The sequence below is a fragment of the Haliotis rubra genome, unplaced genomic scaffold (assembly GCF_003918875.1).
Source record: "Haliotis rubra isolate DU_JTF1 unplaced genomic scaffold, ASM391887v1 Scf194, whole genome shotgun sequence".
Taxonomy (NCBI): domain Eukaryota; kingdom Metazoa; phylum Mollusca; class Gastropoda; order Lepetellida; family Haliotidae; genus Haliotis; species Haliotis rubra.
In genome coordinates, this window is record NW_025765936.1 from 381183 (window position 1) to 399743 (window position 18561).

The 18561-nt window shown below is 41.4% G+C and overlaps 1 protein-coding gene across 1 annotated transcript in view; it reads left to right on the forward strand.

The window, feature by feature from the left end:
• LOC124274737 (aminopeptidase N-like) overlaps positions 1–17861 on the forward strand; it is a 51101-nt gene extending 33240 nt beyond the window's left edge. The window contains exons 12-22 of the mRNA XM_046710109.1: positions 1902–2080; positions 3095–3204; positions 4308–4453; positions 5368–5423; positions 6500–6647; positions 7585–7664; positions 8636–8746; positions 9849–10019; positions 14041–14181; positions 16350–16425; positions 16677–17861. Coding sequence (XP_046566065.1) covers positions 1902–2080; positions 3095–3204; positions 4308–4453; positions 5368–5423; positions 6500–6647; positions 7585–7664; positions 8636–8746; positions 9849–10019; positions 14041–14181; positions 16350–16425; positions 16677–16835 — 1377 coding nt within the window. The 3' untranslated portion in view covers positions 16836–17861. The remainder of the gene's footprint in view (positions 1–1901; positions 2081–3094; positions 3205–4307; positions 4454–5367; positions 5424–6499; positions 6648–7584; positions 7665–8635; positions 8747–9848; positions 10020–14040; positions 14182–16349; positions 16426–16676) is intronic.
• The last annotated feature ends 700 nt before the right edge of the window (positions 17862–18561 follow it).

The window sequence follows — 18561 nt, forward strand, 5'->3', positions numbered from 1 at the left end:
ATATTGCTGAGTGCGGCGTAAAACTTAACTCGCTCACTCACTTCTACCCACATCGATCACCTGTTCACGGAGATCTCAATATAATCTCGGCTACAAGTTTCATCTCACAACAATGACTGACGATAATAATGACATCTATAAACAAGACATCAGTCCTGTGACAACACAAGACCAGGTTTCTTTCAACACATGCCGTTTTTTTACATGAAAGTGAGAATTATACCTTAACCATATCCTTCAAGGTGTTGTAGCTTAGTGGTTAAAGCGTTCGCTCGTCACGCCGAAAGCCCGGGTTCGATTCCCCACATAGCTAAAATGTGTAAAGCCCATTCCAGGTGTCCCCCGCCGTGATGTTGGTGGAATATTGCTTAAAGCGGCGTAAAGCCATCCTCAGTCACTTACTCCTTCTAGAGGGGCGGTGGGGTAGCCTAATGGTTAAAGCGTTGGCTCGTCACGCCGAAGACCTGGGTTCGAATCCCCACATGGGTACAATGTGTGAAGCCCATTTCTGGTGTCCCCCGCCGTGATATTGCTGGAATATTGCTAAAAGCGGCGTAAAACCAAACTCAGTCAGTCAGTACTCCTAGATGAAACAAAGCGGATAATTATAAAGTATGGGGAAGTACAGTTAAGTATGTGTCGTTCCCAATGATTTTACGAACTCGTGTCAGAATTGAAACATTCTCATCGCTGGAATTATTCAGAGACTAGTTTAAAAAACACAGACATAATTTATAGTTTCTGGTAAATCATGCACCGGAAAATTACACGATCTGAGAGTAACGTTACTATGGTCTTAATTGCCATGCCGTTACACAGACTTGCGCCAGAGTTTGCATTAAGAAAGCTTTGTGATGCCGAGCCCTGTCCTTCACATAGCGATAGCTGTTTGACATAAAATCATCTCGGTACATCCCCAAATAAATTTTCTGCATCACCCATTCCAGCTCCTTAATCCATCATTCCCATACTGTGATACTGACTTGCGCCAGTCTTTGTATTCTCATTGCTTTTTGATACCGAGCCCTGCCATGGGGATTGGTGACGGTATTTATCAGACAACCAAAAATTGACTGCCTGTATTACTCACTCAAGTTCGTTAATCCCTCGTCGCTATATGGACCCGTGAAGATCCGGGTTAGAATGAACCTTCAGTAACCCATGCTTGTCGTAAGAGACTACTAACGGGATCGGGTGGTCAGGCTCGCTGATTTGGTTGACACATGTCATCGGTTCCCAATTGCGCAGATCGATGCTCATGCTGTTGATCACTGGATTGTCTGGTCCAGACTCGATTATTTACAGACCACCGCCATATAGCTGAAATGTTGCTGAGTGCGGCGTAAAACTAAACTCACTCACTCGTCGCTATATGGCTGAAATAATACCGATGCAACGTTAGATTTTAACTCACTCACTTTCTATTTAATCCCCCACTTGCATGTGTAGCATTTACGTTGAGTTTGCAATAACATTAAACGTTTCGCTCCAGAAAAGAATAGTCGCTCTGGCCATATAAGCGGAGTTACCAAAATATGTCATGAAGATATCATATGTTTAAAAATATATGTTAGATTGTTTTGTCTTTGGATAATCCACAGAAATATGAAGCATGAATACCCCACTCAGACTCCCAGCCGACCAGTCTTTGTACCCATTAATGCCGAGCTGGGACAAAAACAAGTACCATATTTTAACCGTTACGTCTGTTGGTATTAATTAATATACGATATTTATATAGCGCACATATCCAGGCAACTAGTGCTTGCTCAAGGCGCTGGCTGGTATGACGCGGCCGGGGATCGAACCCGCACACCACGGAGGCGGTCCACATAAAGTGACTCCCCCCAAATATCATGGCTTATAAAATATATAATGCATTGAGTCTTTTTAATCCACAGCAATCTGAAGCTGAAGGCACCCCTATCAACATGACCGAGATCTTTGAACCCTGGGTCACTCAGATGAACTATCCTCTGGTCACTGTGAAGGTCACAGGTCCTGGAACCATCAACGTCCGCCAGGAACGTTTCCTCAACAACATGAGCTCCAACACTACCGGGGACACCGCACCGTTTGGGTAAATATGGTGGTATTTTCTGTATATTTGTTGGTTTTTCAGTACTGTTTATTCCAAACTACATTGCAACAACCTGGAAAGAGTCTAATCTAATCTAATATAATATATAATCAATATGATGTAAACGTACCTCTTGGGTGTACGAAAACCAGAAAAGAGAGTTATTTTCTTTTTTATAGGATATTTATATAGCGCACATATCCACGCAACTAGTGCATGCTAAAGGCGCTGGTATTGACGTCCAGACCAAACAATCCGGTGATTGTTATTCTGAGCATTGATCCAGGCCATCGGCGTGTAATGTCATACATCAACTATTCACCCTAACGAGGGATTAATATTGTGTGCAGAGATCCGCAGCAGGGACAGCCAATCACACGAGTCATGGAGTCTGAGCGCTTGATCAACGTAGTGTCCACAAAGGAGTGAACGAGTTTCGTTTTACGCCACTTTTAGCAATACTCCAGCAATGTCACGGCGGGGGACACCAGAAATAGGCTTCACACATTTGAGGAATCGAACCCGGGGTATTTGCGTGACGAACGAAAGCTTTAACCATTAGGCTATGCCATCGACAGGTTTTGAATGCTTGAAAAGTTCCATTCGGTTATCCCCCTTTACCTAACTGTGTTGCTTGTTAGAACACCGGTCAAATTGGCAAACTGTGTTGGCCTGAAAAAGAGGTCATTTCAGGAATGGCTCGAGATCGTTGTTAACAAAATGGACCTCCTGAATTTGACCTGGATGAATGGCGCGAGGTTCGTTGTTGATAAAATGATCCTCCTGAATTTGGCCCGAGTTTGGTTACATTCTGCCTCATTGTGGCTGGAACAGTGTTGAATGAGGCGTTATAAGTGTATCAAACGAATACACACCTGCACCTGCACACCTGCACACCTTCACCCCCAACAGCATGCCCACCTACTCGTCCCCGTGCACGCCAAATCAAGACCATTCTCCCGAGCGCCTGTACGTTTTAAAGGTATCTCCCTATTTAAATGCTCTACTTTGCAGTTACAAATGGACAATTCCTATCACAATCGCCTCCAGCAGTAACAACAGCAACCTCAACAAGGTGTACAGCTACAACGACATTGAATGGTTGGCTACGACAGAAGAAGAGAGTAAGTAGTATCTGTACTGAATATATGATGTCATATTATCTTGTCCCTTGTGTCCTTTAACCACTTCCGGTTTAAATGCATTAATTAACTATGCATTTGATTGCGGATATGTTCTCGGGAAACACTTGGGCGGATGGTAGAAATAGAATTAAACAACACACTTCAATTACGTCGATGCAGGTGGTGGAGATGGGCAGGATTAGCAAAAACATCGTTCACGTCGCTCGAGCATGCATTAGTTCAGGCTTTGTCGCGTCACTTCCGGTTTTGCCGCCTCATTTCGGGTTTTGCCGCGTCACTTCCGGTTGCGCTCTTTCGGATAACATGCCGTGAAAGATCAGAACTATTGTTAACCTGCCAGCGTGATCATGATTGTGAGTGAGTGAATGAGTGAGTTTAGTTTTATGCCGCACTCAGCAATGTTCCAGCTATATGGCGGCGATCTGTAGATAATCGAGTGAACCTGACAATTCGGGGATCAAAACCTGGTTGACCGTAGAGGGAGAGGGCGCAACAAAAAGTGACTCCAGGTAATAGGCCGTAACAGAACTTGTAGGCGGTCCGTAGTGGTTTGTAGTGGGTCCGCAGTGGGACGGGTGGCATGTGTATTCCCTGCCATCTCCGGGTCCTTTCAAGTTTTGTCACGCTCGGCCACGTTTGTTTGGCGTTTTGTCACGGTTGTTTCACCCTTGCTGCCCGTTTTGTCCCGGTTCTCAAGGCTAGCTAGGTTGTATGGTAACCGATTTGTCTCGTTCTATCACGACGCATCCAGGCGTGTGACGGTTTATAGGGCAGGCGAGATACACACATTGCGTTCTCTGGCATTCCCTCTCTGCAACTGATGATCGCCTCCTCGCTGACACAAGGACCTCGGGAAACGTGGTCCAAAGCTGGCCGGCGTCCATGTTTCATCCGTAGAAAGTCTTGACAGAACGCGCAAAACGTGTCAAAATCTTGATCAAAACGTGAGAAACGTGAGGGATCCCATCAGAACGCGACAGGCCGGGAGGAAACGTAATGTCATCCGTAGTGGATTGCAGGCCGAACCGTTGTGCGCCTTTGAGCTTCCGGGACTCAGCTCTTCTCATTGTATTTCTCAACAGAAGACATCGGCGACCCAATTATCCCCGACCCTTCACAGGAGAACTCGTGGGTTGTCGTGAATGGACAGCAATCCGGTTACTACAGGGTCAACTACGAGGAGAGAAACTGGATGGCCCTCGTTAAACAGCTGGAGACGGACCACACGGTATGTGATGCAGTCTCTCCTCGCTGTGAACAGGAAGAATGTTGGAGGGTAGAAAAAATGTTTCAGGGCTAGAAGAATAGTTCAGGCAGGGAAGAATATCTCAGGGCTCCAGGAATGTTTCAGGTCAAGAATATACTAACCAACAATATTTTGGGGCTGTAATAATGTTTCTTAACCGGGAAGAATATTTTGGGTCTGTGATGACGTTTCTTGACCGGGAAGAATATTTTTGGGCTGTAATAATGTTTCTTAATCGGGAAGAATATTTTGGGGCTGTAATAATGTTTCTTAACCGTGAAGAATATTTTGGGTCTGTAAAGACGTTTCTTAACCGGGAAGAATATTTTGGGGCTGTGATAATGTTTCTTAACCGGGAAGAAAGGTTCATTGCGAGAACAATGTTCTTTACCGGAAAGCACTTTTTTTTTACCGTAAGTATGTTTCAGTGCCAGAAGGAAGTTCAGTTCTGAAAGAATGTGTCAAGGCTGGAAAGATGTTTTAGACCTGGAATAATGCATAAGGGCTGTATGAAAGTTTCAAAGCAGAAAGAATGTTTCAAAACATGAAAAATGTTCTTAATCCGGAAGTACGTTTCATGGTGGAAAGAATGGTGGGTTTCATTGCGAGAATTTTCATGACTTGAAAGTACGTCTCAGTGCTGAAATCTTTCACTCCTAGAAGAATGTTTCATGGCTGTAAACATGTTTCAGGGCGAAAGGATGTTTCAAATGATCGTTCCAAGGATGTAAGAGTGATTCAGGGCAGGATGTATGTGTTAATCTGGACAAATGTTTCACAACGGGAATCATGTTTCAATGCTGGAAGTTTGTTTCATGACTGTAAAAATGTTTCAGGGTGAAAGAATGTTTCATGGCTGAAGGACTGAACATGCGTAATTTTCATCTTATTTCCAGGTGTTTCCACCAGCGACCCGCGGACAGATCATAAACGATGCATGGTCACTTCAGGAGTAAGTAACATTCTTATTGTCTCAACTGAAGTAGGAGGATACTTACTTAGGGATGTGGTACTCTCTCCTTTACCTGAGAATTGCATGGTCACATTTTAAATTGGGGTTGGATGGTAACTCCTTATCTGGAGGTGGGATGGGCACTCCTTGTCTGTAAATGGTCATTTTGTACCTTGAGATGGAATGGTCAAAGCTTAGTCACTCGTTATCTGTGAATGGCACGACCTCTCCTTGTGTAAGGAAGGGATGAATGTTTCCTGAATGAAAGTATGTTTCAGGTCTGTAAAAATGTGTCGGTGCTGGAAGAGTGTTTCACCGCATATGGTGATGGGATGTTATCTTCATTCATTATCTGGGGAGAGGACGCTCCTTACCTCGGGTAGTTGGTTGGTTGCTTATCGCCTCACTCACCAATATTCCAGAAGTATGGCGGCGATGTGTAAATAATCAAGTCTGGACCAGACAACCAAGTGATCAAAATCATGAGCATCGTTCTAATGAATTGGGATACGATGACATGTGATGATGTGTCAACCAGCCTGACCACCCGATCACGTTAGTCGCCTCTTACGACAAGCATTGGTTACTGAAGACCAATTCTAACCCGCATCTTCACGCGTACTTTAGGGGCGGTGGGGTAGCCTAGTGGTTAAGGCGTTCGCTCGTCACGCCGAAGACCCGGGTTCGATTCCCCACATGGGTACAATGTGCTAAGCCCATTTCTGGTGTTCCCCGCCGTGATATTGCTGGAATATTGCTAAAAGCGGCGTAAAACCAAACTCACTCACTCACTCACGGGTACTTTACCTCGGAATGGGAGGATCATTGCTTCCTGGAGATCAGATCGGATCAGATGGTCACATTGTATCTGGTGATATTATGGTCACTCCTGATCTGGGCATGGGATGGTCATTTTGATGCCCGGGATGGGATAGTCACTACATTGCACCCACACAGGGAATCGAACCCGAGTCATCAGCGTGACGAGTGAACACTTTAACCACAAGGCTACCCACCGCCCCACTTCAAACATGTGTACATTAATATCTCTTCCAACTGGGATATTGTCCTTTCAGCGCCGGCGTCGTGAAGATTGGGATTGCCCTTCGTACTCTGAATTTCCTCAAGAACGACGTCGACTACGTACCTTGGCGTGCGTTTGCACGGCATGACACTCACCTCACCTCTATGTTGGAACGTACTCAATACTATGGTGCCTTCAAGGTACGTGTTTCCAGACTACCGTATAACCTGTATTGTCACGAAAATCCGTCTAATCCGTCGACGGATCTGATCAATAAAATATTATCTGATATAATGACATTTACTTTATGTAGCATCCATTCTATATTGATACATAACCTGGACATATGTGCCACCATGGTTCATTTTGAGTCAGGGCCCCGTTTCACAAAGCTATCTTAGCGCTACGACTGTCGTAAGTCTGTGTTACAGTACAGGATGTACGACAGTCGTAGCGCTACGATAGCTTTGTGAAACGAGGTCCTGATTCGAAACACGCAGCCCTCACAAACGGCCGGAGGGATAATTTAAGTGCAGTCCCTCCCTGAACAAAACTATGGTGACTGAGTTACATTATAACGTCGAATTGGCATCATTTCAGCCTTATAGTGACGAGATACATTTTACACATATGTACAAATCCATTTTGAATGAAAAGTTATATTCAGGAAACATTTTAATAAACACATTTTAAGGCACCAGAAACCAAAGCTTGGATTGTTGATTGATTTCTTGTTTAACGCCGCACTCAACAATATTCCAGCTTTTTGGCGGCGGTCTGTAAATATTCGAGTCTGAACCAGACAATCCAGTGATCAACAGCATGAGCATCGGTCGATGTAATTGGGATACGATGACATGTGTCAACCAAGTCAGGGAGCCTGGTCACCCGATCCCGTTAGTCGCCTCTTACGACAAGCAAGGGTTACTGAAGACGAATTCTAACACGGGTCTTCACGGAAGAAACCAAAACTAGTCCACGAGAATAATGGAGCTATTTAATCTGCAGGATTAATATTTGTACGCGATGTTTACGATATTACGGACTTTTCTAACACAATCATAACTATCTTAACACGCACGTGTGTTTGACTCATCGTTAACGGATATTAAAAATGTATAAATGTTTATATTTTAGGAATTCATGAAGGTCAGCGCTAACAAGACCTACAACCACTACAGGATGAACATACAAGCTGATACTCTTCCAATACACATGTAAGTAGCAGTAGTGTCTGTGGTGGTTAAGTCGGCAGAGCGTTCATCACAACCATTGGATTATTTTCAGGCCGAATGACAGCGATTGACAAAAACCCAACAGAACCACAGTCATTGATAATCTAGTACTGTTATGAAAATAGTAAACGTTTATAATAGAAGCGACAAAACTCTTTCCACATCTGGAAGAAATCTCTGTAAGAGTCGTTTGTACAATTGTGACAATATCTTGAGTATATATTTGTTTCAGCAGTATTACAGCAATACGATGTTGTTTGTAAACAAATCGAGTCTTCGACATGCAACACTCAACCCATACAATGTGTGGGAGACGCGCGTAAACGCATTCGATTGTGTTTATCTTATGATCCTTCCGCGAAGTAAAGTGCGTTTTGGCGATCAGACACCAACGTTTCTGTTCTGGAAACGTTTCAGAAGCGACAAAAACCTTCCACGTCCAGAAGAAATCTCTGCTAAAAGCAGAGTCGATTGTACAATTGTGACAATATCATGAGTATATGTTTGCTTCAGCTGTATTACAGCTGTACCATGTTGTTTGTAAATAACAGATAACAAACACGCTTACAATGAGTCCATGAACTGTTTTGTTCCAATCAATTGCTGTATATTGTAATCGAACATGAGTGTAAGGGTTTCGACGAACAAACAAGAAGCCCCTTCCAGTTCGTTATAACCGTAGTTGACTATGGTAAATAAATATACTGTTAAAATAATCATTTTTATGTTAGAATAGGGGCGGTGGGGTAGGCTAGTGGTTAAAGCGTTGGCTTGTCACGCCGAAGACCCGGGTTCGAATCCCCATATGGGTGCAATGTGTGAAGCCCTTTTCTGGTGTCCCCCGCCGTGATATTGCTGGAATATTGCTAAAAGCGGTGTAAAACTAAACTCACTCACTCACTGATGTTAGAATATCTGTTCATCACTATATATCAACATACAAATGTTTACAGATACCAGATATCTCGTGGTTCCAATTATGCCTGCAAATATGGAGTCCAGGAATGTGCGGACGATGCTCTGAGGCTGTACCGGGAGATGATGACGGACCCGGTCAATAACAGGTAGACGATTATTTCACAAATAAACAAAAAGAATATGAAACGAGTAAAGTTCAATCATAAACGCCATAAATCCAAATGCAAAACAGACAGATGTATCGTACACATACTGGTGGTACAAAGAAACGGGTTACACATGTACAGGACATTTAAATTGCAATTATGAAGAAAGAGAACAGTACATTTGTATTTAGAACACAGTGGCAAGGTTTTAGCTTCAGAGGTTGACAGTATTGATGATTTAAATTAGTGCTGGAGGAATATTTATGCCCTAAATATATATATTGGACACACTGACACAATATGTAACTCGTCTTACATACATTTATTTACAAGAACACACCATGTTTCAAGAAACAAACGAGATCGGCGGTCAGACTTGTCACTTGTCAGGTTGAGTCATCATGCTTGTCCTTTGTGGACGTGGCGGTGGGGTAGCCTTGTGGTTAAAGCGTTTGCTCCTCACGTCGAAGACCCGGGTTCGATTCCCAACGTGGGCACAGTGTGTAAAGCCCATTTCTGGTGTCCCTCGCCGTGACATTGCTCGAGTATTGCTAAAAGTGGCGTAAAACTAAACTCACTCACTCCTTTGTGGACACTACGTTGATCGTAGCGGTCAGACTCCATGACTCGTTGATTGGCTGTCCCTGCTGTGGATCTCTGCTCACAATATTAATCACTCGTAAGGGTGAATAGTTGATGTATGACATTACACGCCGATGGCATGGATCGATGCTCGGACTATCAATCACTGGATTGTCTGGTCCAAACTTGATTATCTGCAGCCCGTCGTCATAGTGCTAGGCGAGGCGCAAAACAAACATACAAACATACAAACAAACAAACAAACAAACAAACACTGAGGAGATACACTATAGACAAACTTTATGGATTACAACTTCTTAATTTCACGAGTGCGACGTTTCGATACGGAATCTAGTACCTTGTAATCAATGATTGACAACGACACAAAAATCTATCTCGAAACGTTGCACTCATTAAATAAAGAAGTTATAATCCATAATGGTTGTCTATACTATTGTACTTCCCGATATCACTCAATGAAACTAAGGAGATATTAATTAATTCACTCTCTCTGTTACAGGATGAACCCCAACCTCATCAGTGTTATCGCCTGTAATGCTATAAGATACGGGGGAATGACAGAATGGAACTATGCTTACAACCAATACTGGAACACGGAGCCATCAACAGTCAGCAGCAGAAACTTCTTAAGCGCTTTATCCTGCACAACACAGCGATGGCTTTTACAAAGGTTAAATTCTTACGCATTCGTCACCAGTCGTCAAAGTCAAAGTCAAAGATCGTTATTATGCATGAAGGCCACCGGCCCATATACATATAACATATATACAATCAAAATATATTGGAAACATGATGTAAAACAATTAAGGGTTTAACAAAGTCTGTCTCTTTTTATAAGCAGTATATATGAATTTGCATAAATTGAATAATGCTTCATTTGAAGAGGAAGTTAACAGGCTTTTGAATATAAATATTTGGAATTCGGTTGTAAACAGGTGAAAAATAACGAAATCTATCTTCAGAATATTAAATTGCATACTAAAAGAAAATGGAATTCATCCTCTATACCGAATTTTCAAACTGGACAAGTGCGTAGAGATACATCAATATTTAACCATCTTCCTTCATTTATTTTTAATTGTAATAGGCTTGCTCGGAATTTTATAAGAATATGACGATATTTGTTTTCATGTTTTACGCTTAAATATTTTTCAGGTTCTAGTAAGCTCTCACATTCTCTATACAAATTGTAACGTGAACTGTTACAGTGCCAAGATTGGTAAAACATATCTTTAAAATGTCTAAGAAAATCAACTTTATTGCCTACACTTTGTGCTAACCATACAAAGCCAAATCCATGTGAAAAAAGTATATTACGAATATGAGAAGCGTAATTATTTTGCCCAATGTTATGTCAATATACTGACATGTCATATGATTTTTGGGGTATTCTACCAGAGTGCATTTCTGTAAGTTCTAACCAATATTTAATAACTCGACATAAGCCATTTACATACAAAGGATATCGTCCACATTCACCATATACTATAACATTAGGCGTTTGTAATCCTACATTTAGAAATCTCTTACATGCAAGCAATTAACTTTTTCAATATTCTCATAGCGGCTAACCCCCCCTATACTTCCGCACCATAAAGTAAAATTGGTTGAATTTGTGAATCAAATATATTTTAAAGAATACCTTAGGATAAATAACATCAATCTTTCTTAAGTTATATAATATTTGTAATAATGCTCTTTTCCCCTCAGTGCTAGATCGTCTCTACATTTATTCATTTTAAACGTGGATGAAAATATAATACCAAGATATCTATATGAATTCACAACATCAATAACAGAGTCTTTATAATACCATTTTCCTTTAGCTGATAATCGCTCACCCCTTCTAAAAACAACAATATTGGTTTTATCGAGGTTGACTTCAAGTCCCCATTTATCAGAATATGATTCTAAAATATTCCATTGTTTTTGTAGTCCTGAAGCAACGTCAGATATTACTTCATCTGCAAAAAGTAATAGCAATATCTCTAAAAAATCAGGAAACAGCTGTACACCAAATTTACCACTTTCTACAATATCAGTACACAGTTCGCCAATAAAAAAGGAAAAAAGAAGTGGACTTAAAATACACCCTTGCCGACTGGGCAATCAGAATAATCTGTGTAAACATTATCGTTGCATCTTACTTATGCTTTAACGGATACATATATACTTCTTATTGCAGCTAACATTTTGCCATTTAATCCAGAGTTTTGAAGATAGTACCAAAGTTCATATCGTGATACGGAATCGAAAGCTTTCCTAAAATCTACGAAGGCGACATACTATATCTTCTTTTTTCTTGATAAGCATTTCTGAATTATTGCATTTAAGGTGAAAATGTGATCATTTGTAGAATACTCATTTCTAAAACCGGCTTGAAATTCAGGTATTTTATCTCTTATCGTAGACCAAGTTGTAAGTTTGGTATGAAGAATCCGTGTATATATTTTACTGAGTACACTTAAAAGAGAAATCCCTCTGTAATTATTGGGATTACCTCGTTCACCCTTTTTATCTATAGGAATTGTAATTGCTTTAGTCCAGTTTTCGGGGAAACCACCTTTTGGAAACAATATATTAAACAGTTTTCTAAGAAATGGCAAAATAATATTTGTATATAAGCATTTCTACAATTATACAGTCATTACCTGCAGATTTACATCTTTGAAAATGATCTAAGGCTGTAATGTTACTGCGTAACAACGCTTAAAGTAAGGCAAATGGTAATGATTTTACGACGCTTCAATATTGTTTTCATTTGTGCTCTTCTGTTCGCAACTGGGGTCATGCCACAGTCTTTTTACCAGTTAAAAACTGTAGAGTTTGTCACAATACCAGCTTCCCCCGGAACTTCGACGTTGTGATATTTCTGCAGAAGGTTTATGCTGAATGTGAGTTCTTTCACCCATTGAACGAGGCATTACAAAGACTTATATGATTTCAGAATCAGTGAAATCGCATTCAAGAATAGTTACATCAATATCATCAACACAATCCTTAACATCTTGACATTCCAAAGTTACTGTATCACTGGGCACAGTTCTATTAAAAACCGTGTTAAAATGATCAAGCCACACATCTTTATTGATCTGAGGTGATGTCTTATTTCCTCCAGAGATGGATCGGAGCTCTTTCCAAAATGATTTTGGGTCCGATATAGTTGCATTTAATCTGTTTCTCCTTTTGAGTTTAAACATGGCTTTGGACTTTCTACATATGTTTTATAATCATCCCTTAGTTTGCAATACATGCTTCTTGTTTCGTTTGATTTATGTTTTCATAATCTTCTCAAAGAACGTCTTGCTTCTCTTTTAGCAGATTTACAGTGATGATTATAGAATGAATTACTGAAGTTATTTTTGTCTCCAAGAGGTTTTTCATACAATCAGCAGCTCAAAGAATGACAGATACAAATTCATCGACTGCATGATTAACATCTTTCTCTGTATGATCTTCGAGTTCCTCGTTCCTGTAAATATACATCAGCCTTTTATCGTCCCACCTATATCTACACTCATCCTGTGATATATTGTTCATGTTTACAGTTAGCATTATTGTCGTAACATTCCGTAACTTGCAAGAAGGCTCATCCCAAAATCACGTTCGTCACAAGTCGTACCTTTCCGTAACTTGCAAGAAGGCTCATCCCAAAATCACGTTCGTCACAAGTCGTACCTTTCCGTAACTTGCAAGAAGGCTCATCCCAAAATCACGTTCGTCACCAGTCGTACCTTTCCGTAACTTGCAAGAAGGCTCATCCCAAATCACGTTCGTCACCAGTCGTACCTTTCCGTAACTTGCAAGAACACTCGTACCCTATCAAGTTCGATTCCACCTGTCTTCTCTGTCACCTGCAAGAACATGCGTCCCCTATCACATTCGTCATCACCCACACCTGCCCATAACTTGCATGAAAACTATTCCAAAAATGGCATTCGACTACATTTGCACCTTTTTGTTCCTTGCAAGAACACACGGCCTCCTATTGTATTCGTCACCACTCACACCTTTCCATAAATTGCATAAAGACTTTTCCAAAAATGACAATCGGCTACACTTGCACCTTTTTGATACCTGCAAGAACACGCGTCCTCCTATTGTATTCGACATCTCTCTCATCTTTTTGGCAAGAAACTAGTGAAGAAAATGTTTGCAGCCTTGTAATATTTCTATGCAGTTTAGAGATATGAGTGTTTTCACTCATTGAGATGCTGTAATGATGAATCATTATGGCTTATCTTGCCGCCAAATCGGAAACATTGCTGTTTCTTCTCGATATCATCAACACTTATGTCGGTCCCTATAATGAACTAATTAAAAATGATTAAAAAATGTTCTATGTGCTGTTTGTTTAAGCGATCGTAGGTGTATTGGGCGAGTGAGTGAGTGAGTGTGTGTGTGTGTGTGTGTGTGTGTGTGTGTGTGTTAACCAGCTTTAGTTATATCATATATGCATACATATTTACAGTTCATGAATCAGACATACTTCTCCCAAATTTGTATATAATATTCCAGCTCACACAGGCTACTGCTTCGAAATGTAAATATTGATAATATGCTTGACGTCGCTATTTTAGTTGTTGTATATTATGATGATGATGATGATGATGATGATGATGATGATGATGATGATGATGATGATGATGATGATGGATGATGATGTTCATCTTAACAAGTCTATGTTTCAGGTTGCTGGACATGACATTGGACAATAGTACTGTTCGCTCTTCTGATGCGCTTGCCAATTTGTACAACGTTGCCGGAAATGCAGCAGACAAAGACATAACATGGAACTTCATCAAGAACAACTTCTTCACACTACATAACAAGTAAGTAACGAACTTTTGCAATTTTCCAGCACAATCAAGCGGCCTGTAAATTGATAAAGTCACCAAAAGAACACGGGAACAGCATCCAACATCAGTTTTGTCAGCAGTGCGTCACATTTGACAATGTCCTTCTTATGTGAGGTATAAATATCTGATATTTATACCTCAAAAGTTATGACCTTTTAACCCCTCTGCCGGTGTCTACTGGAATATTGCTTGACAAAAAGGGAACGCTGACTCCTTGTTTGCACGCTTGTATCAAAATCAATTCTGTCTTGCCAATAATCCATCTTATCAAAGAAAATTCTTTGGTTCCTCTTATCAATGAACCAGGTCATCGAAGTAAATTCAACCTTTCAAGTATGGCGATCTACCTTCACTTGTAGGTACAATGATTGCAACCGCCATGCTCAATCTGGAAGTTTTCTGCCAGTTACCTCATTGTTGTTGACATTCCGATCAGACTGACTGACTGACTGAGTTTGGTTTTACGCCGCTTTTAGCAATATTCCAGCAATATCACGGCGGGGGACACCAGAAATGGGCTTAACACATTGTATCCATGTGGGGATTCGAACCCGGGTCTTCGGCGTGACGAGCCAACGCTGTATCCACTAGGCTACCCCACAGTCCCCCATTCCGATCAGAAGCCATGGGTCCAGGTTATTTAGGATATCACACTGGATATTCGACGACAAAGGAACTTTGGAATGGTTTAGTCATCCCTCGATCTCACCGAGGTCAATTCTTTCGTTACTCTTATCAATGATTCATCTTATCGAAGTAAATTGTACCTTATTGCCACTTTAGTATGGGGGGCGGTGGGGTAGCCTAGTGGTTAAAGCGTTGGCTCGTCACGCCAGACCCGGGTTCGATTCCCCACTTGCATGGATACAATGTGTGAAGCCCATTTCTGGTGTCCCCGGAATATTGCTAAAAGCGGCGTAAAACCATACTCACCCAATGTTGCATAAAGCGGCGGTAAATTGTATTGCCCACAGATAGACATATCGTTTTACGGGTTATGCTGTTTTAAGGTGATAGTCTAGTTCGTTTAGTCTTTAGACCACTAGTATGTATATCGTTTATTGCTGCATGTAATCGACCATATCGTTTATACGTCTTTAGACCACTAGTATGTATATCGTTTACTGTTTTAGACCACTAGTATGTATATCGTTTACTGAGACCACTAGTATGTCGTTTACTGTTCCACTAGTGTATATCGTTTACTGTCTTTAGACCACTAGTATGTATATCGTTTACTGTCTTTAGACCACTTTTATCGTTTAGACCACTAGTATGTATATCGTTTACGGTTTTAGACCACTAGTATGGTGTATATCGTTTACATGCATTACTTTCTCTCTCACTCACTTGATCATATTCCACCCCTCCGTGGTGTAGTGGTTAGAGCGTCCGTCCGGAGAGTGGAAGGTCGCAGGTTCGATCCCCGACCGCGTCATACCAAAAAACGTTAAAATATGGTACTTGTTGGTCCCTGCCTGGCGCTCGGCATTAATGGGTACAACAAGGACTGGTCTGCTCGGAGTCAGTATAATGTGTCTGAGTGGGATATTTCTGCTTCACTGCGGCATGTTATCTCAGTGGGCTAGCACTATAAAACCAGCTTAAGTCTGGGCTAGTACAAGCAGCCACGCATACACATACACACGCATGCACGTCGTCATATGAGCGAAATATTCTGATACTTACAAGCACGAAAGGCACGGATAGCCCTGTCCTCTGTGTGTTGTTTAACGTCACACTCAGCAATATTCCAGCTATATAACAGAGGCCTATAAATCGAGTATGAACCAGACAATCCAGTGAACTGACATCATCAGCATCTATCGTCACAACTGCGATGAGATGACATGTGTCAATCAAGTCTGCGAGTCTGACCACCCGATCCCGTTAGTTGCCTCTTACGACAAGCATGGGTTGCTGAAGATCAATTCTAACCCGCATTGTCTCGGTTCCCAGTCCTCTGAGGGACGTCAGACGCGCTGTGACGAGTTGCCGTTGACTACGGGTCTCTGTTGCGACCTTATTGATCAGCATGCCCCTCCGGTTTCATGTGTACCTGGGCTGTCCACCCTCATTGAGTTAACACTGTATCTAATTGTTCACATGTGTAACTAATATTATATTTCTTTTCCTTGAAGATTCAGTCAAGCCCAACTATCTGGGCTGATAGGATATATGACATCCGGTTATAACACGGGGTACCTTTTGAGCGAGGTAGGTTTGAATTAGTTCGTTTGATGCTACAATGCCTCATGGGTAAATTTGGCTTAAAGTTCAGAAATTGCCCGTAAATTAATGTTTGGAAGTACATTGTTATTTCAAATGCATTGTACAAAAATGTAATTTTAATTAATTCTGAGCAACGTCCAGAGTACAACTTCCCACAGATCTGATTCATTTCCAAATAGATAAATGTCAATAATTTAAGTGCTGTTGTCAAAAAACATGTTTGGTGCTTCTTTCAGCTGCAGTCGTTGGCCAACACCACCATGGCAGAAGGGTATCAGACCACATTTCAACAATCCATTAAGACGACACGAAATAATTTGGATTGGCTGGAGAAAAACGGTGACGACATCAAAGATTGGCTCACCGAACTGGGTTTCGCAGACTACCTGCCGTAATTGACCACTTAGGTGCAAGGTTTCGCTGCCGTTAGTGATCGCAGTGCTACGCACATCGTAACCCCTATACTTTAGCACAGGCTTACGACAGTCGTAGCGCTACGCACATCGTAACCCCTATACTTTAGCACAGGCTTACGACAGTCGTAGCGCTACGAACATCGTCACCCCTATACTTTAGCACAGGTTTACGACAGTCGTAGCGCTACGAACATCGTCCTCCTTATACTTTAGCACAGGCTTACGACAGTCGTAGCCCTATGAACATCGTCACCCCTGTACTTTAGCACAAGCTTACGACAGTCGTAGCGCTAAGAACGTCGTAACCCCTATACTTTAGCACATGAATTAGAGACATCAGTCTACGACCTTTAAGAAGGACTTGACTTCCGTCCCAGTTGTCAGGGACGTGATGGCAGCGGTTGATGTGGTCGACCTGTGGATAAAAATGGTATCGGATCAGTGATGTTGATTCCAGAGTAGGAATCAGTTCCTACAGTTCTGAAATGTGAAATCAGTAAATGACCACACACGATCACATCCAGTTTTTGTTTTCCTAAATACTGAACAAGTCACCGGCTTATTGTAAATACTCCACAGCTAGAGTAATATGTAACTTTTTAGTTAATCCGATAAAATGCATCTTCTGTAATTGCTTTCATAAATATGCAAAATACATATGATGATATTTTCGGAAGGCCTTAGAAATCGACTCTTTCTTTAGCTTGAGGGAGTGTAGTGAGATTCGAAATATTTCCAGCCAGATCTTCAAAACCAAATGCTTCTTAGAATTGGAACCAAAAACCCCAATATTTATATCTTCCGTAAAACACCTTGCAACTATGAATTGTTTTGTGGCATAATTTCAATTCTAAATAGAAAAACCTTGACAAACATTGATAACTGGCACATGTAAGGCAACCAATAATCATTTACCTGGCAGTCTCTCTTCTACTTCCTTCAGCTTAACCATTTTTTACCTCCACAGTCTGTCATTGAGGACAGTGAACTACTTGATAATGAGAACATTTTTTTCCGGCTGGTCCAGTGATGGAGTTTCAATTGATGTTTGATAATAAACTCTATAAATATGTAAATGGTATTGCAGTTGGCTTTGTCAGCGAGGTTATTAACCTGAAGTAGGTTATTATTTCCTTCGGTATAATTTTGGATCAGTAAATCAGCAGTGAAGCAAGTAAGTTAGACCAGACGATGTCCGAACCAGATAATCCAGTGATTAAATATAGGTGCCGTTGTAATCACGTTTTCTTGTGCCAGAACCGGTGCACTCGGTCCATAACGTCGCCTCGTACGAACCGTGGAAGGAATTTGGGAAGAGTTTTAATTTTCTAAGCTGTTGACTCATAAGGAATCAATGACATTTTACTTTTCCAAATTCCAAATTTCCCACGGGTGACTCAATGGATCAAATAGTCAGTGGCTTGTGGAGGTACCCCGTGGAAGTGATGTTAAAGACTGAAATTTCTGTTCTACACTCTGTATTTTGGAACATGGTTTAATGAGTGAGTGAGTGAGCTTTTAGCAATACCCAAGCAATATCACGGCGGGGTACACCAGAAATGGGCTTCACACGTTCTGTCCATGTGGGGAATCGAACCCGGGTCTTCGATGTGACTAGCGGACGCTTTAACCACTAGACTACCTCACCGCTCCTGGTTTAATGCATGTTTTTAAACATGTGGCTTCGTTGGTTGTCTGACGCCCC